Consider the following 22,721-nt stretch of genomic DNA (forward strand, 5'->3'; position numbering starts at 1 on the left):
TTGGGTTTTTCCTGCGCTTCAACCACAAAATCCACCTGGTGGGCGACGGCGTCTACGACGTCCCCGAGGCCAATGGAATCTGGACAGGGATGGTTGGGGAGCTCATAGCCAGGGTGAGTGGATTAATTGTTAATTAAAACTCTGCTCTCATGGGCTTTGGCACTGCAAAGCCGCCGTGCTTTGTTGTGGTGAGGATGCGTTGGGTTTTTCCTGCGCTTCAACTACAAAATCTTCCTGGTGGGCGACGGTGTCTGTGGCGTCCCCGAGGCCAGTGGAACCTGGACGGGGATGGTTGGGGAGCTCATAGCCAGGGTGAGTGGATTTGCTGCTCTGTTAAACTCTGCTCTCATGGGCTTTGGCGCTGTAAAGCCTTTGTGTTTCATGGTGATGAGGATGGGTTGGGTTTTTCCTGCGCTTCAACCACAAAATCCACCTGGTGGGCGACGGCATCTACGGCGCCCCCAAGGCCAACGGCACCTGGACAGGGATGGTTGGGGAGCTCATAGCCAGGGTGAGTGGATTAATTGTTCTTTAAAACTCTGCTCTGACGGGCTTTGGTGCTACAAAGTCACCGTGTTTTGTGATGAGGATGGGTTGGGTTTTAGTCCGTTTTGGGAAGGTTGGAGCAGAGGGTTTGTGTGGCATTCACACAATGGATCCCTGGATTTCCACATCCCTGTTTTTTCTCCTGGGAAGCTGAGAAGCCTCAGGGAAAAATGAACACGATAATTGTGGTGGTGTTTGAGGGTCCCCAGGATGAGGGAAGAGATGGGAATCTTGACTCCACGTTTCAGAAGGCTGATTTGTTATTTTATGATAAATATGATATTAAAAATGCTACACAAAAACTATACAAAAAGAAAGATCCCTGGATTTCCACATCCATGTTTTTTTTATCCTGGGAAGCTGAGAAGCCTCAGGGAAAAATGAAAGCAATAATTGTGGTGGTGTTTGAGGGTCCCCAGGATGAGGGAAGAGATGAGAATCTTGACTCCATCTGATTTATCATTTTATGATATATATTATATTAAAAATTCTACACTGAAACTATACTAAAAGAAAGAGAAAGGAGACATCAGAGGGCTGGCAAAGAATGAATAATAAAAACCTGTGACTACTTAGAGCCTCGACACAGCTGGACTGTGATTTTCCGGATCTTCCAAGTGATGCTCATTTTCCAGATCTTTCCTCCCTGGAAAATGAGCATCACTTCACTCTGTGGTTTATTGGGCCCAGTGGAATTTGGTTGGGAGCTGGGGATTGAAGTTGAGGATGGAAGGATTGAAGCTGGGGATGGAAGTTTGAGGGTTTTGGAGGTCTTTTCCATGGTTCTGTGGTCTTTAAGGATCCAGGATCCCTAGAAATGCCCACTGGCACCTCCTGCTTCTTCCCCGCACGATGCAGGGCGATGCTCATCCCACTTCAGGAGTTTCAGCTGAGCGTTTGAGGTCAGCTGGGACAGCTCTTTGTCTTCAAGAGGGAGGGGTTTTGTGTTTTGTGAGGGTCACAGACAGGGCACTGAGCAGCCTGGAGACTCCCCTGAGCTCCCCCTGTCCCTGGGGTCACCCATCCCTGAGCAGTCACTCTCGGTGCCAGCTGAGATCCCACCTCCATCTGCTCCTCTGCAAGAGCTTCTGTGAGGCTGTTTGCAAATGCTCCAGGCTATTGGCACCGTTTTTATCCATTTTTGTGTCTGTGTGTGTGTGTACACACGCAATTACACTCCTGCAACATTCCTTTGGGGAAGAGGAAGGAGCTGAGACCTCAAAAGAAAGGAACAGCCAGCAAACTTTTGGCCTCCTAACCTTGTCAGTGCCTCTTCATTAAATGGGACCTTCTGGAAGGTTGTTTTTCTCCAGTGATGAGCATTTTAGCTTTATCTTCACACAGAAACCGTTTGTTTCTTCTGCAGCTCAAGCAGGGTTTATTTAAGAAAGGTTTTTACTTCTTCTGCAGGGCAGAGCTGTCAGAGCCTGTGAGGCTGGATCACAAATTGGGGAAGAGAAACAGCTTTGTCTCTTGTTATCCCTATATCCCTGAGAGTTTTTATGATGGTTTCAGAAAGTTTTTGATCAATTTATTCAGGGCTGCCTGGGATGTTGGTTTTTGAGGGCATTTCACTGCCCAAGGGGCTTCTGTCCATCCTTGACAGTCAGTCCCCAAGGAAGTTCATCCTTGTTCACCCCTGTCCCATGGCATCCAGCAGATCCTGTGTTGGGTGCACATATTCCTCTTTCAGTGGATTTATATATTATATAAATTATATATTTATATGTTAATATTTTATTATATGCTTATATATTTAATTATTATATATTATATAGAATAATATATAAATATTTGTATATTTATATACTATTTCATTATATATATATATATATATATATATTTCTAATTTTATTCTGCCCCTTTAGGACACAAAGGGAATCAGCTGGGGCACAAACCTCTCACAAAAGTCCCCAGTCCTTCCCAAAAATGAAAGCTCTGCCTGTGTCCAGCACAGTGTCACTGTAGGAAAATAATTTCGCCTTGATCCTGATCAGCCATCAGAAAATAAGGTTTGACTCACACTCACTTAATGTGCAGGACCAAAAGGTCACAGAATTATCCAGCCTCCCCTGTAATCCCTCTGTGGCACGGAATCTCCTCAGAGCAACTCTGGGCTATTGAGGGGAAAATGTTTCATTTTATTGCTTCTGAATTAACCAGTTATTGATTTATTCTTAAGCCCTGGGAATTCCATCACAGCTAATTGTGCACCCTGGTATGATTGAGCAGGATGCTGGACAAACATGAATCTGTTGTTGACTCAAATTCAGCAGTACAAATCTTGTGAGCAGGTCAATAAAACAGGTTGGGAGGTGAGGAAGAGGGGATGGGATGGCTTGGGAGTGCTGCACAATTTGTGATCTGTGACCGTGCTCACAGGGGTCTGAGGATGAGGGGAGAGATGAGGATCGGACTCCATGTTTCAGAAGGCTTGATTTATTATTTTATTATATGTAGTACATTAAAACTATGCTAAAAGAATAGAAGAAAGGGTTTTATCAGAAGGCAGGCTAAGAATAGAAAAAGAAAGAATGATAACAAAGGTTTGTGGCTTGGGCTCTCTGTCCAAGCCAGCTGTGATTGGCCATTAATTAGAAACAACCACATGAGACCAATCCCAGATGCACCTGTTGCATTCCACAGCAGCAGATAACCATTGTTTACATTTTGTTCCTGAGGCCTCCCAGCTTCTCAGGAGGGAAAATCCTAAGGAAAGGATTTTCCATAAAAGATATCTGTGACAGTGATCAGCTCACAAAACAGGTTAGGGGGTGAGGAAGAGGGGACAGGGATGGCTTGGGAATCCTGCACAGTTTGTGATCACCTCATGGAGGTTTGGCCTGGGAGAAATCACCTGGAAGGACTCAGAATCACAGAATGGTGGTTTAGTTTCAACCCCCTTTACTCCTTCTACTACCCCAGGTTGCTCCAAGCCTTACCCAGCCTTGGACATCCCCAGGGATGTCACAGCCTCAGCTCCTCTGGGAATTCCATCCCAGCCCCTCATCAAGAATTCCTTCCCAAAATCTTTTTCAGTTCAAAGCCCTCTTGTCCTGTCACTCCAGTTCCAGATGAGGAGTTCCCCAAGCCCATCCTGCAGTGAGAGATGTCACAAATGCAGAAAATCCTGGGCTAATTTGTCCCTCTGAGCAGGCAGGGCAGGGAGATTGAGCACCCAGCTCATTCCTGGAGCGAGCAGGGCACTAAAGCCACTCTGCCTGTCAGCCTTGCTGGCTCTGGCACAGACAAACAAACAAGGGGGAACAGCAAATCTTCTCATCTCCTTCTCTCTGGCATCAGAGACTTAAAGGGCATTTGGGCTGGAAGAATTACATCCTGCTCGTGGCTGCTGCAGTGCAGCTCTGGCTCAGAGTCCCTGGTGCTGTCTGCTCTTCCCTTCTCTCCCTCCCCAGCACATCCTCGAGCTGAAATGAATTCCCTGGCTGGCACAAACCAAGGGATGCATTTTCACAGCCTCAGCCTTGTCCCACCATGCCTGGCTCGAATCTGGCCGGGATCAGAGGGATCAAGCCCTTTTTAAAGTAGGGACATGAAGTTGTCCATCTTGTCCAGCCTCAGGAGCAGCCATACCAAGAACAGGGAAATCCCTTAAAGCTTTGGGGTGCTGGTTTTCCTTCCTGGTGGCCAGGCACTGCTTTCCCTTCAGTCCCAGGATGAGGGAAGAGACGAGAATGTTGACTCCATGTTTGAGAAGGCTGATTTATTATTTTATGATATATATTATATTAAAACTATACTAAAAGAATAGAAGAAATTATTTCATCAGAAGGCTGGCTAAGAATAGAAAAGGAATGATAACAGAGGCTTGTGACTGACTGAGACAGTCTGGACAGCCAGGCTGTGATTGGCCATTAATTAGAAACAACCACATGAGACCAATCCCAGATGCACCTGTTGCATTCCACAGCAGCAGATAACCATTGTTTACATTTTGTTCCTGAGGCTTCTCAGCTTCTCAGGAGGAAAAATCCTAAGAAAAGATTTTTCAGAGAATGTCATGGCTACACCAGCCCTGAGCTGCCAGAGCTGTCCTGGCTTTTGACACATCCCCATCCCCGAGCCTCACTCTCTGCAGCATCCCCACAGCCTGGCACAGGGTTGGGGTCTCTGTGGGGCCTCATCTGGGCTCTTTCCCCAGCTGCTTCCTGCCGTCCCATGCCGTGGGAGGCTTCTCTGGGCTCTCTTGGGGCTGGGGCTGACGTCAGGGCCCGTCCATCCCCGCCAGCTCCGAGCTGAGCCGCGGCGAGGGGGCGGCTGGACTGGCAGTCCCTGCAATTTGCTCCTGGAGGATGCTTCATTGTTGTTCCTCCGCAGGAGCCTGGCTCAGCCCCCGTGTTTGGTGTCCTCTGCAGAGCCCTGCTGCAGGCAGAGCCCACGGGGATGCCAGGTAGGGCGGTGCTGGGGCAGCTTGTGTCTGGCACGCCAGCCCACCTGGGTTTGCTCTCACCCAGCGAGGCTCTGGCCTTGCTTGGGCGTGTGTTGCTGAGAGAAGTGCTGTTGCTTTTTGTCTCCACTCCAAAAAGCTCTGGGTCTTTTCTAAGCCTATTTCATGCCAACATTTATAGCTGCAAGTGTGCTGGCAGGATGAAAACCAGCCCCTCTTCCCCCCCAATCCATCTTTCCCTCCTGTTTTTCCTCTCCTTGTTGGGATCTCTCGCTGCTCACAGTGACCCCGAGAAAAGTTCCAAGTCTCTTTTCCCAGCCCAGCACTTGAAGAAGGAGTCAGGGCTCTTAATTTCTCAGTCTCAAGGTTGTATCTTATCTTTAAAAAATTTCTCCTGCCCTGCCAAGGTCAGCTCAGCAAGACAGTCCAGGCACTCTGCCTGCCCCAGGGCATTGTTATGTCTTTATACTAAAAACTACGTGTAAAATATTTACAGTCACTTCCCAATCCCTATCACCTGTGTTAGACAGTGAGCTTCTACTCTAAACCAATCCCAAAGTGCCAACATCACAGCAGAAGATGGAGGCCAAGAAGGAGAAGAAGGAGAAAGCTGGACAAGCCCAGTTCCTCCATCTTGCCATACCAAAAACCCCAAATCTACTTTTCCACCCCCTGATAACTTCACTATTATTCTATTTAAAGTGTTGTGGCTTGCTGGTCTTCATCTAAGGTTGGTAATTTCCTCCACGGGTCATAACCAAACCCACAGGGGCATTTTGGGCTCTGTGCCAGGGTCTCTGAGCCCCCTGGCAGGATCTGGGCTGCTCAGGACAGACAGAGGGATGTCCTGGCTCCTGACATCTCCCAGAGCCCAGACCTGGACAGAGAGCAGGGGCACAAAGCAAAATCCATTTCCCATAAAACCCCAACCCCTGCTGTGCTCAGGTGGGGAGGCCGGAGGAACTCAGGTTTGCAGAGCTCCTCTGTAGCTCCACCGAGCTCGGTGAATCACAAGAAGTTTTGTCAGGAAGCAGAGCTGAGAGCATGAAATGGATGAAATTCAGGCAGAGAATTCTTTGCATGCCATTCCCAGATCAAAGTTTGCTGCTATCAGAGATCAGCTCTTAACTTGCATGACTGAGCCTGCAGAGAGAAGAGAGAGGGGGAATGATGAGGAGCTGGAGCTCTGCTGCAGAGAGTTCTGCCCCTCTGAAAGTGAGCAGGAATGAGCAGAGGGAAACAGCTCTGATGGAATGGCAGAAGCCCTGGAGATGAGAGAGGGGAGTCTGAGTGCTGGGGAAGGCTGTGCTGTGTCTCTGCTCTGAGGACAGAGGGAGGGGATGGATTTGCACTGATTTTGCGTAGGGAAGAGCAGTTCAGGTTGCTGATGATGATTCAGCTACACCAAGGTGTTGTTTCTCCCCAGAGAATGGTCAGGACCCCAAACCTGGGGATGCTGCTGCTCCTTCAACAGCACCTTTAAATTTACCCTGGATAGGAATGAAAATTTCCTGCAAGCTTTGGCATGAACCCCTTTTACCTTGGCATTTTTACCTTCTGCTTCAGTCTGTGCTTTGCTGGTGGGGTTTGGTTTGATTTGGAGAACTGGGAGGAGAATTCAATGTCAGATTGAGCTGTGCTTCAGCAGGGGCTTTGCTGGAGGGCAATGGCACCTACAACCCTTTAAGTAGAGACAGGAGGGGGTTTGGGAAATAGGAGAATGGCACCTACAACCCTTTATGTAGAGAGAGGGGTTTAGGAAATGGGACAATGGCCCCTACAAGCCTTTTAATTGGAGACAGGAGAGGTTTAGGAAATGGATAATGGCACCTACAAACCCTTTAGGTGGTTTAGGAAATGGGATAATGGCACCTACAAACCCTTTAGGTGGTTTAGGAAGTGGACAATGGCAGCTACAACCCTTTAAGTAGAGAAGAGGAGTTTTGGAAATGGGACAATGACCCCTACAAACCTTTTGAGTGGTTTAGGAAATGTGACAATGACACTTAGAAACCTTTAAATTGGTTTAGGAAATAGGACAATGGCACCTACAAACCTTTTAAGTGGAGACAAGAGGGGTTTAGGAGGCTTTAGGCTTTCCTCATGGATAAATCCTCTACATGCCACGTTCCAGAGATGAACTGATCCCGTTTCAGTGATCTGCTGGTGTTTACACAGGGCTCAACTGCTCACACACCACGTTGGGATTATTGGTGCCTTTTAAACAGCCTGTGGGTAAATGTCTGCCTGTGCAGAAATTCTGCTCAGCTCCTAATTCAGTGCAGCCTGAACCTCCCAGGAATCTGTAGAGCCGCTTGGAAACAATTCCAAAATGTCCACTGAGCATGTCCAGGCAGCCCTGCATGGCCTGGAGGTGTCACCTTCTCTGTGACCCCTTCTTGGGCTTGTGAGTCAGCTTCCCTTTCTTTCCCTCCCCTGGTTTCCTTTCCTTTCCCTTTCCTGGTTCCTTTCCTGGTTCCTTTCCTGGTTCCTTTCCTTTCCTGGTTCCTTTCCTGTTCCTTTCCTGGTTCCTTTCCTTTCCTGGTTCCTTTCCTTTCCTGGTTCCTTTCCTTTCCTTTCCTTTCCTGGTTCCTTTCCTTTCCTGGTTCCTTTCCTGGTTCCTTTCCTGGTTCCTTCCTTTCCTGGTTCCTTTCCTGGTTCCTTTCCTGGTTCCTTTCCTTTCCTGGTTCCTTTCCTGGTTCCTTTCCTGGTTCCTTTCTGGTTCCTTTCCTTCCTGGTTCCTTTCCTTTCTGGTTCCTTTCCTTTCCTGGTTCCTTTCCTTTCCTGGTTCCTTTCCTGGTTCCTTTCCTGGTTCCTTTCCTGGTTCCTTTCCTGGTTCCTTTCCTGGTTCCTTTCCTTTCCTTTCCTTTCCTTTCCTTTCCTTTCCTTTCCTTTCCTTTCCTTTCCTTTCCTTTCCTTTCCTTTCCTTTCCTTTCCTTTCCCTTTCCTTTCCTTTCCTTTCCTTTCCTTTCCTTTCCTTTCCTTTCCTTTCCTTTCCTTTCCTTTCCTTTCCTTTCCTGGTTCCTTTCCTTTCCTGGTTCCTTTCCTTCTGGTTCCTTTCCTTTCCTGGTTCCTTTCCTTTCCTGGTTCCTTTCCTTTCCTTTCCTGGTTCCTTTCCTTTCCTGGTTCCTTTCCTTTCCTTTCCTTTCCTTTCCTTTCTTTCCTTTCCTTTCCTTTCCTTTCCTGGTTCCTTTCCTGTTCCTTTCCTTTCCTTTCCTTTCCTTTCCTTTCCTTTCCTTTCCTTTCCTTTTCCTTTCCTTTCCTTTCCTTTCCTTTCCTGGCTTTCCTTTCCTTTCCTTTCCTTTCCTTTCCTTTTCCTTTCCTTTCTTTCCTTTCCTTTTCTTTCCTTTCCTTTCCTGTTCCTTTTCCTGGTTCCTTTCCTGGTTCCTTTCCTGTTCCTTTCCTTTCCTTTCCTTTCCTTTCCTTTCCTTTCTTCCTTTCCTTTCCTTTCCTTTCCTTTCCTTTCCTTTCCTTTCCTTTCCTTTCCTCCTTTTCCTTTCCTTTCCTTTCCTTTCCTTTCCTTTCCTTTCCTTTCCTTTCCTTTCTTTCCTTTCCTTTCCTTTCCTTTCCTTTCCTTTCCTTTCCTTTCCTTTCCTTTCCTTTCCTTTCCTTTCCTTTCCTTTCCTTTCTATTTCCTTTCCTTTCCTTTCCTTTTCCTTTCCTTTCCTTTCCTTTCCTTTCTTTCCTTTCCTGGTTCCTTTCCTGGTTCCTTTCCTGGTTCCTTTCCTTTCCTTTCCTTTCCTGGTTCCTTTCCTTTCCTTTTCCCTTTCCCTTCTTTTCCCTCTCCTGCCCTTCCCTTTTGCAGCCTTTCCAGCACCTCATCAGGCCCATGGTGCCTTGCATCTGCACAGACCTTTTGAAATTTAGGGACAAAAAGTGCAAAGAGCTTTTTCTTTCTCCCCCATCATCTCTTTTTTCCACATGCATAATCATCTTCCTGCAAAGCAGAGAACAAATGGATAAGGGAGTGGAGGTTTCATTTTTACAGAAAGCAATTACGGACATTAAAAGAGCTAAAGTAATAAAAATAATATTTAAAATTCAAATCCCTTATCTATATTACAAGGGTATTAACATGAGAAGAAGTTATTTTTATTTTTTTTTTCTCCCCCCTAATCTCATTTGCTTTGCAGGTCAATCTGCAAACTTTCATGCCAGCCCTCTGAATTTTATTTTATTTCTTTTTAATTTGGAGACTGATCTGCAGTTCTGGAGGTCTGGGTTTGGCAGGTTTGTGAACTCCATGGCTCAGGGGTGAGGACGCTGCTTTGTCCCCTTCCTGCTTGTACCAGAAGGGACAGCTGTGTTCAGCAGAGAGAGGGGGAGGTTGTATTTTCTATGGATTAATATCATATTTATTGGTTTTCTGTGGATTAATATCATATTTATTGGTTTATGACTCCAGGTTTTAATGCGTTGAATGATTAAAAATGGCAATTGGGCTGTGAGCACTTGGGGGAAGGAGCTGCTCCAGCCCGAAAGGGAGGCAAAAATGGGGAAAGGGAGGGAGAAATGGAGGAAATGAAGGAGAAATGGAGGAAGGGAGGGGAAAATGGGGAAAGGAAAGGCAAAATGGGGAAAGGGAGGGGAAAAATGGAGTAAGAGAAGAAATGAAGAAAGGGAGGGGAAAATGGGGAAAGAGAAGGAGCAATGGGAAAGGGAGGGGAAAAATGGGAAAAGGGAAGGGAAAATGAGGAAAGAGAGGAAAAAAATGGGGAAGGGAAAGGAAAAATGGAAAAGGGAGGGAAAATGGGGAAAGGAAAGGTGAAGTGGGGAAAGGAAGGGAAAAATGGGGAAAGGGAAGGAAAAATAGAGAGAAGGATGAGAAGGGAAGGAAAAATGGAGAAAGGAAAGGTAAGTGGGGAAAGAGAGGGAAAATGGGGGAAGGGAGGGAAATTGGGGAAAAGGAGAGAAAAAAAGGGGAAAGGGAGGGAAAAATGGAGAAAAGGAAGGCAAAATGGGGTGACTGCTCCAGAGCACAGGGCGGGCCTAAACTTTGGGTGAGTTTGAGCGGGGCCGTGTGGAACGCAGCCAGGCAGGTGTGGGGAGCTCCTGCTGTCCCAGGAAGGTGGGACACCCCCCTGCGGCCTGGGGGTGCTGTGTGGCCCCAGCTTTGCTCTTTCCCAGCATTCTGACCCCTCTCCCCGTGTCCCTCCTGCCCAGAAAGCCGACCTGGCCGTGGCGGGCTGACGATCACGGCGGAGCGCGAGAAGGTGATCGATTTCTCCAAGCCCTTCATGACTCTGGGCATCAGCATTCTCTACAGGGTTCACATGGTAAGAGCCTGATTTCAGCGCCATTTATGTCCCTCCATTATTTGCCTGCTTTAGGGGAGGATAATGAACGACTCATAAAAAATATTTGGGTTTCTTATTTAAACGCAAATGCGCTCGACCTTTATTTCCTGCTTTTCTCTTTCTCTGCTGCGTGCCAGGATTGGTGAATTCCCTTCCTATCCATCCCCAGCCCTTTGGCTTCTCTCATCACTCCTCCCAGGGCACATAATGGGGTTTTTTTGGCATGGTGGGGGCTGCAGGATGGTTTTAGAGTGATTTAAGTGGCTTTAAGGCCACTGGTGAGGTGTGCTGAGGCAGGTTTGGCTGGAGAGGTGCACAAGTGTGGCTGGAATTGCAGAAACTCGGCTTGGAGTCACCTTCCAGTTGGATTTAGTGGTAAAACTGGCTGGGATGTCTGTGGGTGCTCCTTGCTGGTGTTGGGGCCGTTCCTGGTCCCAGCTTTGCTCTCTTGCTGCCTTCTCCCACCTGAGAAAAGGAGGGAAAAATGGGGAAAGGGAGGGAAAAACGAGGAAAGGGATGGAGAAATGGGGAAAGGGAGGGGAAAATGAGGAAAGGGAGGTAAAATGGAAAAAAGAAGGGGAAAATGGGGAAAAGGATGGAAAAATGGGGAAAGGGAGGGGAAAATGGGGAAAGAGAGGGAAAAATGGGGAAAGGAAAGGAGAAATGGGGAAAGGGAAGGAGAAATGGGAAAGGGAAAATGAAGAAAGGAGGTAAAATGGAGAAAAGAAGGGAGAAATGGGATAGGATGGAAAAATGGGGAAAGGGAAGGAGAAATGGGGAAAGGGAGGGGAAAATGGGGAAAGGGAGGGGAAAATGGGGAAAACACTTCTGGTTTTCCTTTAAGGATGTGGTTTGCAGAGCAGCCCCTCAGCCTTCTCCTCCCCACCCCAAAATCCACCTCTGCAATGTCAAAAATTGCAGCTGACGTGTGCTAATCACTGCTGGGATGAGATGGAGCCTAATAAATAACCATAAATGAGCCTCTTCCTCGCTGAGGAGCTCTCTGCACACCCCGGGCTCCTTCAAATGTGATGACATTTTGTTTTCATTTCCATGTAGCTCCAGTGGCAAGTGATTTCTCAGCCCTTTCTCCTCCCCACGCCTCCAACCCAGCCACCACAGAGCCTGTGCCTCTTATCACACATAACCAAATATGGCAGCTTTAACCAGGGCTGTCCATTTTTCTCAATTTCGCTGCTTGTGATACAATCAAGGCTGGATTTCTGACACAGCAGCTCTAACAGGCTTCCTCAGAGAGAAAAAGGCTTGGTTGGTTTTATTTGCTGCCCATTCTGCCCATCCAGGGGGATGTGGGGATGGCAGGAGGTGGATGAGGAGCTCTGAGCAGTCCCTGGGTTTGGCAGGGGCTGGAATCACTGCCCAGGGTCGTTTGTGCAGGGAGGGATAAATCAGAATTTACCCATTTTGCTCACATCCTGCCTCTGTGGCAGGGAATGAGGGACTGGACATGATTCTGGCTGCTCAGACCTGAAAGTCTTTGCCTCCGAACGAGGAAATGGAGGCTGGAGAATGCACAGCCAAGTGAGCTGGGGCTTTAAGTGGTTTGAACTGATTGCTGCAGAGGACACAAGATGGGAAGGATGGATGGAAAAACTCCTTCGTTCCAGCCAGAGGAGCCTTGAGAGAGGCTGAGCCCCCTCCTGAGAGCTCTGGCAGCCAGGATCCCTCCCACCAGAGCAGGGTGGGGGGCAGTGTGCAAATGGAGCAAAATTTGGTCATTGTGAGCCCTGTGGGGACTCCAAATGAGAGTCAGGGATCAGAGCGGCCTGTGCAGGGCTTTTACTGAGCCCACAGGGAAAGGAAGGATTAGAATGTGCCCCTGGGGCAGGAAAATAAGGGATCTGGATGTGCCCCTGGAGCAGTGAGAGGGAAAGCAAAAAAAACTCAGTCTGGGGAGGCAGAAATGTTGATGTGTGCTTGGTCCAGCTGCAGGGCACCAAACCAGGGCACATCCCAGAGTATCCTGGTTCAGTGCCTCTGGGGCATGTGTGGATATCCTGGGATGTGTCCTGGAGCAGGTGTGGATATCCTGGGATGGAGCAGGTGTGGATATCCTGGGATGTGCCCTGGAGCAGGTGTGGATATCCTGGGATGGAGCAGGTGTGGATATCCTGGGATGTGCCCTGGAGCAGGTGTGGTTACTCTGGGATGGAGCAGGTGTGGATATCCTGGGATGGAGCAGGTGTGGATATCCTGGCATGGAGCAGGTGTGGATATCCTGGGATGGAGCAGGTGTGGATATCCTGGGATGGAGCAGGTGTGGTTACCCTGGGATGTGCCCTGATTCAGTGCTCTGCAGCTGGACCAAGCCCACATCAGCATTTCTGCCTCCCCAGGCTGTTTTTTTTTTGCTTCCCTCTGACTCCCAGATGCAGGACAGAATTCTCTGCCCTCTTTTTTAGGGAAAACCCTTGTGAGAAATGGTGTTGATGGGGCTGACAGTGGTTCCTCCAGATTCTGCATGTTCAGGGCAGGGAGTGCTGAAAACAACAAATCCAGGGCTGTCCTCTCCTTCCCAAATGTCCCCCTTGTCCGAGCTCTCCAGTCACCAACATCTTCCCAGCAAACTGCTGCTCACTGGCTGAAAAAAATGAAGATTTCCAAGAACAACTTAGGAGGAGGGTAAATTAATCTCTCCCACATCCATCTGAGACCTTCATCAATTATTGGACATTTTGAACATATCTATTCCAGGAAAAATGGCTCTTCCAATTAACAAAGCTCTATTGGGACTGCCTAAAAATATCTGACAGACTCCAGATATTGTCATTCCCATCTTCAAAACAGACAGAAAAGAGAGAGTTTGTGCCCTCCGTGGGAACAGAATATCTTTATTCTTACCCACAACTGTGAATGAAAAGAATATGTCCCAGCAGCCTGGAAATGACTGGAGCTGAAAAGAACCAGAACTACTACAACTGTAAAGTCACAGGAGAGATTCACTGCCAAAAAGCTGGAGATTTAAAGCTTCCAACGCAATTTCCTTAATGAGAGTAATTTATTGACGAGCTGCCCCAGAAATACAAAGAAGATATCAAGGCTTTAATTGCAGAAAGGGATTTTTTTTCATGAGAGACTCTCACAGGGGGAGGCTCTGGCAGGGTCTGTGAGCTCCCTGCCAGCTCTGGGGTGCCAGGGAGGGTCAATCCCTGGAATGATGAGCTCAGGAGCTGCACACCTTGCTGGCTCCCCAGGGCCTCGTTTCATCCTTGAGGAGGACTAAGGAGTTACTGAGCTGCTGAGGAAGAGGGGAACCAAAGTTTGAGGGGCGATGCACAGGAGAGATTCACTGCCTAAAAGCTGGAGATTTAAAGCTTCCAACGCAATTTCCTTAATGAGAGTAATTTATTGACAGACTGCCCCAGAAATTATAAAGAAGACATCGAGGCTTTGATTGCAGAAAGGGATTTTGTCATGGCAGGATCTCACAGAGAGGCTGTGCCAGCTCTGGGGTGCCAGGGAGGGTCAATCCCTGGAATGATGAGCAGCCTGTGCCCTGCACACCTTGCTGGCTCCCCAGGGCCTCGTTTCATCCTTGAGGAGGAATAAGGAGTTACTGAGCTGCTTGAGCTGCTGAGGAAGAGGAGAAGCAAAGTTTGAGGGGCTCCCAGGAGAGCCAGAGGGAACAGCTGGAATTTTGGGGGAGATCTGGCCTCTCCTGAGCTTCAGGGAGAAGGTGAAACAATGGAGGATGCAAATAAAAGAGGATTTGTGGGAGTTTAAGACAAGTTGGGCCAAGCAAAAGGGTGAGCTCTGGCAGTGCCACCCTTGGGCAGGTCCTCAGATTAACTTTCAGTCAATTCCCAAGGAAAAGTTCAGGTTCTCAGACTAAGTCAATTCCCAAGAAAAAAATCAGGTTCTCAGATTAAATCAATTCCCAAGGAAAAGTTCAGGTTCTCAGATTAATTTCCAGTCAATTCCCAAGGAAAATTTCAGGTCCTCAGATTAACTTTCAGTCAATTCAGGTCCTCAGATTAATCCTTGGGAATTGAAGTAAAGTTAATCTGAGAACCTGAACTTTTCCTTGGGATTTGACTTAAAGTAAATCTGAGAACCGTAATTTTTTCCTTGGGAATTCACTGAAATTTAATCTGAGAACCTGATTTTTTCCTTGGGAATTCACTGAAATTTAATCTGAGGACCTGAACTTTTCCTTGGGAATTGACTTAAAGTTAATCTGAGAACCTGAACTTTTCCTTGGGAATTGACTGAAAATTCATCTGAGGACCTGAACTTTTCCTTGGGAATTGACTTAAAGTTAATCTGAGAACCTGAACTTTTTCTTGGGAGTTGACTAAAAATAATCTGAGGACCTGAACTTTTCCTTGGGAGCTGACTTTATCTGAGAACCTGAACTTTTCCTTGGGAATTGACTGAAAATTCATCTGAGGACCTGAATTTTCCTTGGGAACTGACTTTAAATTAATCTGAGCATGGATGCTGAACCAGCGCTCCTCAACCCATCCATTTGCCCAAATCCTCCCCGGGCCAGACTCTCTAAAATCGCTCATCCCAGAACGGTTTGGCTTGGAAGGGACCTCAAAAACCCTTCATTTCCAAACCCCCCCGGGACGGTGCAGATCCCAAAACCTCGTCCTGGAGGATGCAGGCACGGGTTGTTGTGAGGTGCTGGGTTTTTCCTGCAGGCAGGGTTTGCTGGGGAAGGTTCCTGACACCTCGCAGGTTCCCAGATGGTGCCTGGAGCTGAGGATTTCACAGCATCCTGGGTATTTTTAGCAGGGGAGGATTTTTGTGCAACAACTGTTGCCTTTTCTAGCAACGGCTCGAGTCTCCAGCCGAACTGTGCGGGGACCTTGTGAAAATCAGGTTTTGAGTAACATTTGGTAGTAAAACAGCGAGATTTGGGTGTGGAATTTAAAATTCTGGTCTAAGTCTGGGGAAGGGAAAAAAAAAATTTAAAAAAACCTTTGCAAAGCTCTTCCTCGTGGGAAGCTTCCCAGTTACAGGTGTGGAGCTGTTTTAGGGATGCCAGGGCTGAATTTGTGGTTTGGGACAGAAAATTCAAGTTTCTATGAGCTGTGGGATCATCTCCCTTGGCTGTGCTTGAGCTTTTCTTTCCTTTCAGAGGAGCTGCATCCACAGAGCTGGTGCTGACAGGAGAAATCCACCTCAGATGGGAGGTGTTTGGCTTTTTGAGAAACTTCTCCAAAAAAATTATTCTCCCTCTTTTGCACAAATATGGTGACGTTTGATGATTTTCTGGTGGTGGCAGCATCCTTGTGAAAGTTTCAAATGAAGATCAACCTGCTTTTTCTAGCAGTGAAGCCTCATTTTTTTTTTTTTTTTTTTAAGGAAAGGTGGTTTGCTGAGGGAAAAAAACAGGAAATTCTGACGCATCCTGGAGATAAAAATATCCTGTTTGCTGAGATAAAAGTAATAATTTTATTGGGGTTTTTGTAAAAGAAGAAACTTTGCAAGGCCAGAGGGAGAAGTTTTGAAATTTATTTTTTTTTTCCTTTTGCTTCACAGATATATTTCCCTGTGAATTCTTTTCTGCCCAGTTAAATGTGGGGTGGACAAGGATGGGGGGTACAGCAAACCCTGCCAGGGAGGGACAGAATGCTGTGACTGCCTCGTTTTTCTCTCAATTCACCTCTTTCTTTGCCTGGAGGAACAAAAATGGGGAGAAAAACAGATTTAGGGGATGAATGCAGCGGGGAGATGCTGCAGGACTCATTTGTGGGGTTGCTGTCACTTGTTTGCCCTGCAAGGCCATTCCAAAGCCTGGTTTATCCCCCTTCTCCTGTTTATTTCTCCTGTTTATCCCTCTTTCTCCCATTTACTCCCCTTCTCCTTTTTTTTTTTCCTTTATTTCCCTTCTCCTTTTTGTCTCTTTCTCCCATTTATTTCCCTTCTCCCTTTTACATTTTTTGCCTCATTTATCCCCTTTCTTCCATTCATCCCTTTCTCCCATTTATTTCCTTTCTTTCACTCATCCTCCTTCTCCCTTTTGGCCCCCTTCCCCTTTTTATTCCCCTTTCTCCCATTTATCCCCCTTCTACTGTTTATCCCATTTCTCCCATTTATCCCCTCTGCCCCATTTCTTCCATTTCTCCCCCTTTCTCCCATTTATTTCCCTTTCCCCCATTTCTCCCCCTTCTCCTTTTTATTCCTCTTTCTCCCATTTATTTCCCTTCTCCTGTTTATCTTCTTTGCCCCATTTTCCCCCTTTCTCCCATTTATTCCCCTTCTCCCATTTATTCCCTTTGCCCCACTTCTCCCCCTTTGCCTCATTTTTCCCCCTTCTCCCATTTGTTTTCTTTCTCTCATTTCTCCCCCCTCTCCCATTTATTTCCCTGTCTCCCATTTATTCCCCTTCTCCCATTAATCCTCTTTGCCCCATTTCCCCCCTTTCCCCATTTCTCCCCTTCTCCCATTTATTTCCTTTCTCCCATTTATCCCCTTTGCCCCATTTCCCCCCTTTCCCCATTTCTCCCCTTCTCCCATTTATTTCCCTTCTCCCATTTATCCCCTTTGCCCTATTTCTCCCATTTATTCTCCTTCTGCCATTTATTTCCCTTCTCCCATTTATCCCCTTTGCCCCATTTCCCCCCTTTCCCCCATTTATCCCCCTTCTCCCATTTATCCTCCTTTTCCTTTTTATTCCCCTTTCCACCATTTATCTCTCTTCTCCCATTTATCCCCTTTTCCCCATTTCTCCCCCTCTCCCATTTATTTCCCTTTATCCCATTTACCCCCTTCTCCCATTTATCCCTTTTTATTCCTATTTCTCCCCTTTCCCCCATTTCTCCACGTCCCTCCTGCAGTGCCACCAGTGCTGGCAATTTCCCTCTTGCCCTTCTAGAGCTATTCCCACCTCTTCCAACCCTCTCCTTTGCTTTTTCCCCTCTCCAGGGCCGCAGACCCGGCTACTTCTCCTTCCTGGACCCTTTTTCTCCGGGCGTCTGGCTCTTCATGCTGCTCGCCTACCTGGCCGTCAGCTGCGTCCTCTTCCTGGTGGCTCGGTAATGTCGCGGTGCCTTTCCCTTCCTCGCGGTGCCACCTAGTGTCCCTGCAGGCCCGGAGGGACACGGGGACATCCTGTGCCCCCAGCTGCCCGGGATGGGCTGGCATAGAGCATCCCTGCCCCCTGTGCCAGCTGGGCACTGAGGTTTGTCACCCTGTCCCAGCTGGGCACTGAGGTTTGTCACCATGTGCCAGCCCTGTGCCAGCTGGGACTGAGGCTTGTCACCATGTCCCAGCTGGGCACTGAGGTTTGTCACCATATCCCAGCTGGGCACTGAGGTTTGTCACCATCCCAGCCCTGTGCCAGCTGGGCACTGAGGTTTGTCACCATCCCAGCCCTGTGCCAGCTGGGCACTGAGGTTTGTCACTCTGTCCCCACACTGGGACGGCCGCCATGCCCTGGGGCACGATGTGTTTGGCCACAGTGGAGCCCAGAGGTGGTGGGAGAAGGTTTTGGAGAAGGTTTTGGTGCATTTGTTTAAATGCTCCCTCAGATGATTTTTTTACCCCTTTGTCCCGAGGTTTGGAGGCTTTGGAGGCTGTTAGGAACCTGCAAATCCATTCTGAGGTGTGGCCATGAATTCCACCATGAATTCCAGTGATGTCTGGCTGCCCAGTTTGTGGAGGACAGGGAAGTTCATGGGTACCTTTGATCAGCTGAATGCAGAGCCTGGCTCAGCAGCTCTCAGCTCCATTGCCCTGTGACCAATTCCAATTTCAGTCAGTCTCAAAACACCTCTCTGAGTGCTCACCCCAACACAGCCCCCATGGAGCTCCAGTGCTGCTCTCCCTGCCCTGCCCACAGCCCTGTGGAGGGGCTGTCACAGGCACAGTGTGCCAGGGACTGCTCAGGGCTCCCTGGCTCTTTGGGGACCCCTCAGTGCCCAATTCCCATTGCACAGGAACCCCTCAGTGCCCAATTCCCATTGCACAGGGACCCCTCAGTGCCCAATTGTCCTTACACAGAGACCCCTCAGTGCCCAATTCCCATTACACAGGGACCCCTCAGTGCCCAATTCCCATTACACAGGGACCCCTCAGTGCCCAATTCCCATTACACAGGGACCCCTCAGTGCCCAATTCCCATTACACAGGGACCCCTCAGTGCCCAATTCCCATTGCACAGAGACCCCTCAGTGCCCAATTCCCATTACACAGAGACCCCTCAGTGCCCAATTCTTGTTACACAGGGACCCCTCAGTGCCCAATTTCCATTGCACAGAGACCCCTCAGTGCCCAATTCTTGTTACACAGAGACCCCTCAGTGCCCAATTCCCATTACACAGAGACCCCTCAGTGCCCAATTCTTGTTACACAGGGACCCCTCAGTGCCCAATTTCCACTGCACAGGGACCCCTCAGTGCCCAATTCTCCTTGCACAGAGACCCCTCAGTGCCCAATTCCCATCACACAGGGACCCCTCAGTGCCCAATTCCCATTACAAATTGGGACAGTGCTGTCACTGGCTCCCTCAGCGTGGCTGAAGCTGCCATCCTGACAGGGCATTAATGGGTTCTTCGAGTGCTGTTACAGCCTCAGAAATGCAGGTCTGGAGAAACCATTGAATTATGCACAGCTGGTGCCTCTTCAGCCCCTTCCTCATGTTTTAAATATGATGCTCCAAAAAGGTGCCTTTGCCCAGCTCCCCTCTGGAGAGGGAGCTTTGGCTGCTGCTCCCTGCCTTGCTCAGCAGGAAGGAGCTCTTGGCCCTGTGAGCTGCAGACTCTCCAGAGCTCTGGGGTTTGCTGCCAGTGCTTGATCCACCATGGAGGGTCTGCAGGAAATAACCTCTTCCTCGTGCTGCCTGGCACACAGTGAGAGAGGAGATGCAGGGATGAAAAGAGCTCCCTGATATTGGCTGAATGTGATGTGAGCTGGCACAGCCCTGCAGCTGTTTTGGCAGTAGCCCCAAAATGACCCTCCCAGGCCCCAGATTTCTTAGCTAGAGCAGTATGGAGTGCCGCACATTAATTAGCAGGCTTTCTTAGCAACCAGGGAACTGGAAACAGCAAAAGAGAAAGAGATGCAGTCACAGCAGTGACAGGCTCAGACATTTCCCATTCCCACCTCTGTCCTGTCCCTGAAGGATGGGATGCTTTGAAACAGCAGCACTCAGCTCCCAGCTCCAGCTCAGACCTTCTCAGAGCAACCCTTTGCACCAACAGAGTTTTCCTTGATGGTTTAATGCAGTCAGGGCTCAAACACTTTGCTTTTGAACTTCCCATCAGTGCTCGTGCTCCGGCAGGGAGCACAGCCAGAGATGTTTGATTTCCACTTCCCATCAAGTCCGTGCACATCTGGAGCTCCTGCTGTGGTGTGGATCTGCAGGACGCACGCAGAGCTGCCCACAGCAGAGCCTCTCAAAGTTTTGTGCAAATCTTTACAAGAAAGCCTCCGGCTCCTGAGCCTTGGAGCAAACGTTTCACACAGCTCTGAGCCCTGGGCCTCAACTGACAGCAAAGCATTTCCTCCTCAGAAAGCTCTGCCTCCAGGAGAGCTGGAGCTTCACAGCTTTCCTCTCTTTTGTGTTTTTTTTTTTTTTTTTTTTTAAAGTGTCCCATTTCCCAGCGCGTTCCCTGAGCTCTCCTTTTCTCCTCCTTTCAGGCTGACACCGTACGAGTGGTACAGCCCCCACCCCTGCTCCCAAGGTCGCTGCAACCTCCTGGTGAACCAGTACTCGCTGGGGAACTCGCTGTGGTTCCCCGTGGGGGGGTTCATGCAGCAGGGCTCCACCATCGCCCCCCAGGCTCTGTCCACGCGCTGCGTCAGCGGCGTCTGGTGAGGAGGGCAGCCCTTCTTCCTTCCAGGGGGCTTTCTCTGGGCAGAGGGATGTGCAGGAGGGAATTCTTCGTGTGAAGGGCTGTGGGACATTGGGAGGAGGTGTTCGAGGAGGACTGGATGTGGCACTCACTTGTCTGGGTGACCCATGGGGACTGAGGGTTTTGGAGGGATGTGACCGTGTTCACAGGGGTCTGAGGATGAGGGAAGAGATAAGGATCTGACTCCATGTTTCAGAAGGCTTGATTTATTATTTTGTGATATATATTATATTAAAACTACACTAAAACTAGAGAAGAAAGGATTTCCTCAGATGGCTAGCTAACAATAGAATAGAAAAGGAATGATGACAAAGGCTTGTGGTTTGGACTCTCTGTCCAAGCCAGCTCACTGTGATTGGCCATTATGTCACAGACATCTTTTTATGAAAATCTTTTTCTTAGGATTTTTCTTCTTGAGAAGCTGGGAGGCCTCAGGAACAAGATGTAAACAGTGATTATCTGCTGCTGTAGAATGCAACAGGTGATTGGCCCATCTTAGATGTTTACAATTAATGGCCAATCACAGCCCAGTTAGCTTGGACTCTCTTTCCGAGACACAAACCTTTATTATTAATTCCTTTCTATTCTTAGCTTAGCTAGCCTTCTGAGATGAAACTTTTCCTTCTATTCTTTTTACTATAGTTATAATGTAATATATATATCATAAAATAAAAAATCAAACCTTCTGAAATATGGAGTCAGATCTACATCTCTTCCTTCATCCTGAAAACCCCTGTGAACACGGTCACAGCCATTAATTAGAAACAACCACATGAGACCAATCCCAGATGCACCTGTTGCATCCCACAGCAGCAGATAACCATTGTTTACATTTTGTTCCTGAGGCCTCCCAGCTTCTCAGGAGGAAAACTCCTAAGGAAAGGATTTTTCATAAAAGACGTCTGTGACAGAGGGATTTTGCAACCTCAGTGATTCTGGGATTCTGCGAGGCAAAGGGTGGGGATGGAGAGCAGATTTCCTGAGGGAAACCACACCTTCCCTTCCCTCCCCTTAGGTGGGCATTCACCTTGATCATCATCTCCTCCTACACGGCCAACCTGGCGGCGTTCCTGACCGTGCAGAGGATGGACGTGCCCATCGAGTCCGTGGATGACCTCGCTGACCAGACCACCATCGAGTACGGCACCATCCACGGCGGCTCCAGCATGACCTTCTTCCAAGTAAACCCAATTCTTTGGCTGCCTGGGGGGGCAGGGGGTGCACAGGGCTCCCCTCAATCACTTTGGGGTGTCGCCTCAGCCTGCTGTGCCCCTGTGTCACTCCAACTCTGGAGAGATGCCTGCACAGGATGAATGGTGGGAGAGGCATGGTGGACGACACAGAAAGGGAATTCAGCAAGGAATTCAAATTTTCACGGGTCTCCACATGGTTTTAGCTTTTATTTGAGAGTCTTTCAGGTGGGATAAGCAAAGAAACATTTGCACAACCCAGGCAAAGGGCTGGAGCCTGTGTGAGGTCAGTGGCACTGAAATAAGTCAAGTGTATGCAAAGTTATGCGGGCCATTTAGCCCAATTTAATTTTTATCTTCCCCGTTCTGCTCAGAAGGGAAATAAATGAGTGAATCTTTTCTGCAGCGCTCTGAAACGCACAAAGAACCGCTTGAGGATTATTTATTTATTTATTGCTTGTTGAAATTCCAAAAGGAGAGAAAGCTTGTTCTCACTCTTTCCCCCCACTCTGAGTCTGAACTGAATTTGGAAGGCTGGGAAATCTCTGGAGCCAGCCTGAGCTTTTCAGGCCAACTTTATGCTCTTCAGGGGTATGGAAAAGAGCTACTTTTAAGCCAAACTTTACATCTAAAATGAGCTGAGCAGGGCCTAAGTGAGGGAGGTGGTTGTATACGAGGGGCTCACTTGAGGAAAGCTTTCAAGTTTAAACCCCTGGCTGTGTCTGTGCCCTGCCTGGCAGTGAGGAAACGAGAGAGGAAATTAGGAAAAGAGGGTTTTGTCCTATTTGTGGTGATTTAAACTGTGTTGAGATCCATTTTCCTCTGGTGTAAGAGTGGGGAGGTTAAATAGTGATGATAACTGCCTCCATCCCCCTCCCTTCCTGGGTGCACGAAGGAATGTTTGTCCCCTCCTGAGGCACCTTGTCCTGGCAGTGCTTCCCCTGACACTGACACACAGTTTAAGGTCTAAAAATGCAGTGAAACAGAACCAAACCCCCCCTGCTCATCTGTCTCCTGCCCAAGTGGCTGCACCCAGAGGACAGAGCTGGACAGATGAGGACAGGAACTGGGTCAGCACAGATTCCCTGAGGCTCTCCAGCATCGCTCACCAGCCACAGAAAACGAGCCCTTGACAGTATGAAAATGCTCATGCAGAGCAGGGTGTGTTTATATTCAGTCTTTGTGCAAGCAGCTTTCACTCTCTGCTCTGCACAGGCATAAGAGATTCATCATTCTCAGCTCTCTTTTCATCACACCAAGGTGGTTCAGCCACCAGCCAGCTCTGAGGATTTGGGGCTGGCTGAGCTTTGGTTTATTGCAATCAATGACAAAAAACCCCAGTTCTTTTCAGCAAGCACTTTAAGTTCCCTCACAGGGGGGTGAACCAAATCTGGATTATTTTTTGAATTAAATTTGTGAGCAACAATCTGCAGAGAGCTTTTGTGCTGCCCCC

At 48.4% G+C, this 22,721-nt stretch overlaps 1 protein-coding gene across 1 annotated transcript in view; it reads left to right on the forward strand.

Annotated features, from left to right (window-relative positions):
* GRIK4 (glutamate ionotropic receptor kainate type subunit 4) overlaps positions 1 to 22,721 on the forward strand; it is a 152,675-nt gene that overhangs the window by 121,579 nt on the left and 8,375 nt on the right. Inside the window, 5 exon segments of the mRNA XM_063178248.1 lie at positions 10,118 to 10,136; positions 10,139 to 10,230; positions 17,149 to 17,258; positions 19,864 to 20,037; positions 21,094 to 21,259. Of these exon segments, the coding sequence (XP_063034318.1) occupies positions 10,118 to 10,136; positions 10,139 to 10,230; positions 17,149 to 17,258; positions 19,864 to 20,037; positions 21,094 to 21,259 (561 nt within the window).

Source organism: Melospiza melodia, chromosome 29 (genome assembly GCF_035770615.1).
Source record: "Melospiza melodia melodia isolate bMelMel2 chromosome 29, bMelMel2.pri, whole genome shotgun sequence".
Classification (NCBI taxonomy): Eukaryota; Metazoa; Chordata; class Aves; order Passeriformes; family Passerellidae; genus Melospiza; species Melospiza melodia.